General features: G+C 38.2%; 1 protein-coding gene across 1 annotated transcript; it reads right to left on the bottom strand.

Annotated features, from left to right (window-relative positions):
• Positions 1 to 2,281: 2,281 nt before the first annotated feature.
• On the bottom strand, positions 2,282 to 2,921 carry Smp_210420 (putative rab15, 13, 10, 1, 35, 5, and; the record flags this gene model as incomplete). The annotated part of the gene is made up of 5 exons (XM_018794773.1): positions 2,282 to 2,416; positions 2,450 to 2,533; positions 2,567 to 2,684; positions 2,721 to 2,782; positions 2,835 to 2,921. The coding sequence occupies 5 exons, from the start codon at positions 2,919 to 2,921 to the stop codon at positions 2,282 to 2,284; spliced, it is 486 nt and encodes a 161-aa protein (XP_018649152.1).
• Positions 2,922 to 7,799: the final 4,878 nt, after the last annotated feature.

Raw genomic sequence — 7,799 nt, 5'->3', positions numbered from 1 at the left:
TAGTAATATATAAAAGAAAGATTGCATATAAGGATATGACATATAGAGAAAGAATTAGTTCGTAGGAAGAAAGGTATAAAGTAATTCCAGTCTCACGGTTTAAAAGAAGACAAAAAGTGTATAAACCTACGCCACCGTGATCGATTCTGAGCCATGTCACACAGTCTTCAACCATTGGTTACGACAGTTACGCGGAACCCAACCAAGTAGTCTGTATCTGCCAACATGGCTCAGACTAGAAATTAGTGACGTCAAGGACTAATGCCTAGTTGTTTTTTAACTAGTCCCACCAAATGATTATAATATTTTTCTGAACTTAGTTAACATATACCCTGGCACAACTACATCGATGAAATTATGACCGACTGGTTGATATTTTGTACATTCTTCTCCTTTGATATATTAGAATAAAGCAAGAAAAACAAGATTTGAAGAGTAAAATTAATTCATTGTATTTCAAGGGCTCTCGTAAGTTACAGCGTATAGTTGTGAAGAACAATATGGTCAAAAACATAGAGTTGACACTCTTAGTTTATCAAAATGAGATGCTCAGAATAGATAAAAACTAAACATAGTGAGAGATACAATACGATAATAAACATTGTATTACAAATTGCTAAGAAACCAGTAATACAAAAAAGCGGTCATAATTACCAATAATAATAAAAATGGATGACCATATATTAATCGATAAAATTAGGACCAAAGTCAGTTCGATAGATGAACATTGGTGAATAATTATAAATAAGACTAAGTGATAAAGTCATCTGATTACAATTATACTTACAATATAAAGGAGTTGATCATGTATCTTTTCTGTACACAGTCAATTTAGAAACGTCTGATGACAGTAACATATTGAAAGAGAAGTAAAACTGGTGTTCGCTGTTTTTCAGTTATTTTGAACACCTTTGAGTCACCCACTATTTATTAAATCTAGATAGAAGCAAAGTTTAGAAAAATTCAACCCACTAAGCGCCTAGAGACTAAGGTATACATTCAATCATTTTATAATAAAGTAGCTCGACGGATTCCTACTTATTAAATATTGGCTGTTGGTTTTTCTGCATCCGATAATGCACACGATCGATTATTGGATTTGCCAGTCATCATTCAATATGCTCAGATATTTTATGATTAGGTAAATTGTTACGATTGGTGATACGTCTCTGAAATTAGCAGACAGAAAATGTTGGAAAAGATACCAGTAGGTTTAGATCCTATTTCCCCAATAGGTATAATCTTCAAGCAAGTCCACAAGACTGTCAAACCAGTCCTGGCGTAGCTATAGTCAAAGATAGGAGAAACTCAAACTCTATTTCTTTAACTCGAACAATAATGAAGGATGCAATAAAATACAATCAATAAGAAAGTCATGCTTACAAACTGGATACCATTTCATGAATGATAATTAGGCAAAGATAGGTTACACTGAGCATAAGTGATAATCGTTTAAGTAAATGTTGTTGGTTGCCCTGGTTATGGAACACAAATAACAGCATAAATGGGAGTTGTCTACTTGTGAACATTAATTATCAAAAGCCTTCTGATTTAAGAACAATGGGAAGGATATCAAATTCATGAAACCTGAAGATAAGATTACGCTATCATTGAATCCGTAAATTCGAATCTCAGAATACAGAATGGTGCTAAATCTACTACCTAGAAAAGCCCACCGATAAATAATGAACGATTAATGCTCTTCATATATTACCAGCTCTGGAAATATTCTTATTATCTGCTTAATGCTAATAACAATGGCAACCAACTTTGGAAAAAACCCAGTGTATATTCGACTTGGGGATATATGAAGACCTTAGTTATGAATGTGAAAATTAAAAACGGAAGCTCATCGACAATCTGGAAGATCAAGTGCTCAACTTTGAACACACAAGACCATTTGTATGATTTATATAAGTGAGTTCATCAGTACTGATTCCCATAACAATGACTTTTCATCTGATAATACCACGGAAAATCGAACAAGTATACAACCATAAGACAAATTTATAGTAACTGATAAGTCATTTTGTATTGTATTATGATATGATGAGGAAATTACATTACTTCTCGTACTTCCAGAATGTTACTCAAAAAGATAAAGTTGTGTGATGCCACCCAAGTTTACTGCAAGACTAAAATTCAATCAGAAATCGAATTACATTAGAAAACTCAGTACAATAAAAAATCAGATATAAGTAGGCCAGTTTAATCCACAAATGCCAAAACATGTTCACAATTTCAGCTTATACCTCTGTAAGAAAGCACTGTAACTGTGAATTTACCTGTTACTGAGAGTGATTTCGTTATAGCCATACTTACATGTAGGGAGTTGTTCACAATCTGCTGCTACAACACAATTCAATCCTAGACTACATAAAGCTCCTTTTAAAAGTCCTGAAGGGAACGCCAGATGCTGAAAACAAATTAAAAGTATTCATAAGTTTACCTTTGGGATTTCTGATATACTTTCTGGGATACTTTCGAATTTCAATAAAGGCTGAAAATCATTAACAGTGAGAACGTAAACGTCCTATTTAATTTATAAGTAGGAACGTCACCATACTTGGTAATTGGTTTTCAGTGTATCAACTTGTTTGTGGTATACGGATGACCAAAATTCTGTGCATACATATTTAACAATATCTAACTCGTTAGTAAACCTGGCATGATCTTTTGTAGCTCTTGATATAAAATATTAAAAAAACAAATGCACAAACTTTTCGATTAACTTTTCGCTTACGTTTACACCAAGGGATTCAAGAAAACGAATATCCGAATCCTGGAGTTTTCAAATATCAGAGGAATTGGAATTATCAGAAAAAAAACAATACATCACTTGGAACGGAATTCGAATATTTGATTATTTCAATCATCAGCGCATCGAATGCATCAAAGGCTTGTACATGTGCATTTTTCATTTGTTTTGGTTAGGAGCTATTTGATTTTTCGTACTGATAGGTTTTAGTAGTAGTTCTAAATAAATCAACAAGGAAATTAGGCGAGTAATGTGATGAAATGTATTATACGACCGAATTGATTACACTATTTGCTGTGAAAGTTTAACAAGTTTAACTTCGACGCTGCAACTGAGGGACTCAGAGAGAAGACCGACAAAATGAAAAAAGCGAGTGAAATTAAACAAGTTAGCAAAGAAAGATGCAGAGTAGCAGCCCGTTAGTAATAACTAATGTAGATCCTGGTCCAAATAAGACGTAGCCCAAGTCGTGGGACCAGACCAGCACAGATAAAGCACAAAAGACGAATACCAAAACTCGGAACACTAGTGGTAGCACTGAACGTTGAAAAGAATAACAAAGTAGGTGCGAACGCATACTGGGACTCAAAATCTAGAGAAAGACAGAAAGCGCATCTGAACCATTACGACTTATCTTGAGTTATGACAACTATCAAGTTCTCAAGTATTGGAAAGGAGAAAAACAGGACAAAAGTCATATGTAATTCTGGTTCTCTAACCAGACATATCTAAACCATGAGCATCACAGCACTAACATTTCCAAACACCCAATCCTGAACTCAAGACAGTCGGCTTGTATCTTTAAGCTGAGGAAATAATTTATGAAGCCATCTGGAGATGAGTACATATGTACATTTTCGTAATACTTGGAATATATTGCTGCACTGAATACTTACCACTTAACCGATACTTCAAGATTTTACTAGTTCCTCAAACAATGTTTTCCAACAAGTCTTGAGCAAGCTTTTAGTATTCATATTGCTTTTTTATAGGACAAACCAGTAAGAACTAATTTCTAATCACACAAGAATAGGGAAATAAATACGGCTTTTGGGGAAATACGGGCAACATCAGCTAAGGAAATTTGGTGCTAATTCAGGTGATATTGCGACTAAAGGTAATCTTTCTCGCTTCTCTGGGGAAATATTGAAGCAATTCGCCTAAATGTCTCCCATGAGGTAGAAATTTATTAATTCACACATCAACACAAAGTAATTGTCGACATGTTTACACTACGTCTAAATGTTTACCGAATTGTCTACATTCCCCCAAATTTACGCCAAACTATCTAATTTTTAATCTACATGTTGAATTTCTCAATTGCTTATTCACAAACCACGTGTCGGTTGAATTAACTAGCGTTTCACTGACCCACAGACGTTTGCTAACCAGTCTATACCTTCGGAAAAATTGTCATATCTCTTGTAAATACTAAAATATTGTTTATTTATGAACAAGCGCGAGGGAAAAATACAGAAGAAAACACAGTTATTCGGAACACGGACAATAAACAATATGACCTACACAAGAAGTACCAGTGTCACTGGCGCTGTCTAATCAATAACCAATATTCTTAAGTCTTCAGTCTTCAGTAATAAGGATAGTAGGTTGATGAACCTGTGTTAATCCTGACAGATTTCCTTCCAGTGAAGGTCCAGCTTCTTTTTGAAAATGTTCACTGATGGTGCTGATACCACTTGTTCTGGTAAAGCGTTCCAGTCATTGACCACTCGATGAGAAAAACGGGACCCCACCTTTAATTTATTAGATCGCGGTTTCAGAACCTTCTTGCTATGACCCCGGAGATTATTAGTGCTGGAGGGAGCAAAAAGGTAAGACATATTAACACCCAGATCATAATTAAAGATACGAAATGCCAGTATAAGGTCACCTCGCGTCCTACGATAAGATAAGGGGAAAAGATTTAGACGTTTTAAACGCTCATCGTAAGGGAGTTTGGAAAGACCCTTTACTAATTTTGTCCCTACACGCTGGACACGCTCAAGCGATTTAGTATCCTTTATCAGACAAGGGCTAGCTGCTTGGATACAGTATTCTAAGTGTGGCCTTACATAGGTGGGATATAAAATTCGAAAAATATCCTCGTCAAAGCATTTAAATGCTCTGCGAAGCGACCATAGCGCGCGATAGCCTTTGGAAGCAACCGCACTGCAGTGCGTTGTAGTTTTTAAGTCGTGACTTATAATTACTCCTAAGTCTTTATGCGCATGAACGCGTGGCAGAGATGTACCATTAATGGTATAGTGGTAACTAATATCGTGCCCGATGTGCATGAACACGCTCTTCCTGGAATTAACTTCCAGGCCCCAATCATGAGCCCACCTAACTAATTCGTCTAAATCTGCTTGTAGATAACAACGATCAGTCTCATTTCTTATTGTTCTCCAGATTTTAACATCATCCGCAAACAATAACGTCGACGACTTAAGTAATAAAGGTAGTTCATTAATATACAGAAGGAAAAGTAAAGGGCCCAAGATGGTGCCTTGGGGTACACCACTTTTGACCGGTTTCCATTCGGATAGAGTTCCATTGACTCTCACTCTCTGTCTGCGGTCACATAAGAAGCTTCCTATCCATTCCTGTATAGCACCTGTTATACCAAAGCTCGAGAGCTTTTGCATAAGACCTAAGTGTGAAACCTTATCAAACGCTTTGCTAAAATCCGAACCTTACGAAACATTCAAACGATTTATTCTTAGACGCAGAGACCTGACCGATCGACAAAGGTTAGATCAACTCCTTAATAATATACAACTGCAACATGGTTCTGCGAAAGACATGTTGCTAAGATAGCGTAGCGGTGAATAAATGCGGCAAATTCCAGGAAATTCTGAGGGTTAACTTCACAAATCTGTCTTAAACTTGGAGGCGGCAAACGCAAAGCCAACCGCCACATATGGTAGAAGATACATTTACCTTAACCTGGGTTTACGCAAACCCATCCACTGGATTTTCGTGGTTGCAGATGTTTCTGTGCCAATCATTGGTATAGATCTGCTACAACACCACAATCTACTCATTGACACACGCAAACGAAGGTTAGTAGACGGAAACACTAGGTTATCTGTTTGCGTAACTCCTCTTTATAGTTGCAAATTATCTCCAGTCACAATTAAGCACATTATAGACCCCTTATATCAACCATTGCTCGATGAGTACTCTACGATATACCAACCGCAACCAAAATTGCCTTGTGTAGCCAGCAATGTTACACATCACATCACTACTACAGGACCACCTGTATTCTCGAAAGCACTCCGACAGGCTCCCGAAAAGCTGAGATTGGCCAAAAACGAGTTCGACCACATGGTTGAGTTAGGAATCATTCGACCGTCAAACAGCCCATCGGCATCTCCTTCGCACATGGTCCATAAAACGGACAGCAACGGTTGGTGTCCAGCAGGTGACTATAGACGTTTGAATCCGAAAACCATTCCCGATAGTTACCTGTTGCTTGACATTCACGATTTGACAGCTACCTTGAAAGGTACAACTGTCTTTTCGAAAACTTACCTGGTTAAAGCCTATAACCAAATCCCTATGGCTACTGACGATATTCAATAAAAACCGCTATCATCACTTCTTCCGGACTCTACGAATTTTCGCGAATGCCTTTCGGCTTAAGAAATGCTGCGCAGACTTTCCAAAGTTTCATCGATGACGTTTTCCGAGGTTTCAACATCGTACATGCGCATGTTGATGACCGTTCAATTACATGTCAGGACAGAGAATCTTATCTCCAGAACCTGGACCTTGCCTTCTAACGACTACAAAAACACGGCATTACTGTGAACATTCAGAAATGCCAAGGGATCAGTTTAACTGGCCTTCAGCTACACTTCAGTTACCCACGATCCCCAGTCGACCTGATGGAAAGTTAATGTAAGTCCACCAACTCTCCACAAGATCGAAAAAGCTATAGGAAATCTGAAGCGAGGGAGAGCAGCAGGCCCTGACAGGCTTTCCTCTGAGATTTTTGAGGATGGTGGTCCAGTAATAGCAGCGATATTGACTGAGGTCTTAGGTAGAATCTGGGAACAGGACGTAATTCCATCTGACTGGTCCCAATCACTGATTGTGCCAGTCTATAAGAAAGGACAAAAGTTCTCTTGTGACAATCACAGAGGGATCAGTTTGACTAATATCATGTCTAAAATATTAGCTTCAATAATACTTCGATGCCTAACCAAAGCTCATGAAGAGAAGACTAGAGAAAACCAGGCTGGTTTTCGACCTGTACCTGGTTGTATAGACCAGATATTCACTCTACGTCAGGTCCTAGAACATAGACACACATTCAGACGTCCCACAATAGTAGTATTTCTCGACCTTAAGGTGGCATTTGACTTTGTTGATCGTGAGGTTCTATGGCAGTGTTTGTCACTGAAAGGAGTACCAACAAAGTACATTAACCTTATATAGGCTCTCTACTCGAACACAACTGGTCGAGTTAGAGCTTATGGCGAACTGTTATCAGAAGTGATTACCTCAAGTGGTGTTCGTCAGGGCTGTCCACTCTCTCCATCCTTGTTCAACTTTATCGTAGACGTGCTTTTAGAAATAACACTTTCCCCATCCAAATTTAGAGGAGTTAAACTTCTACCAGGAGACTCACTTGTTGACTTGGAATATGCCGACGAAATAGTTCTATTTGGTGAAGATGCTGACCACTATAAGCAACAATGCAGACATGTTCGGGATGCGATTCTCTCCCTCGAAACGCTAAATGTTACTTCAGGAGTGAGTTGCATCTGCACCTGAACTAATGATAGGGAGTGAAGTAATTGAGCGTGTCGACTGCTTCACTCATCTTGGGAGTCTCATCGGCCCTTGTGGTCTGGTGTGTGACAAAATCTCAGCGCGGATGCAGAAGGCTCGTCTAGCTTTCGCCAACTTGTGTCATTTATGGCGTAGGCGAGATATCCGTCTATCAACCAATGGACGGCTTTACTGCGCAACAGTTCGTTCTGCCCTACTTTATGGCAGTGAAACATGGCCGGTAAGAGTAGAGGATATT

Source organism: Schistosoma mansoni, chromosome 1 (genome assembly GCF_000237925.1).
Source record: "Schistosoma mansoni strain Puerto Rico chromosome 1, complete genome".
Lineage (NCBI taxonomy): Eukaryota > Metazoa > Platyhelminthes > Trematoda > Strigeidida > Schistosomatidae > Schistosoma > Schistosoma mansoni.
This window is presented reverse-complemented; position numbering and strand designations above follow the sequence as displayed.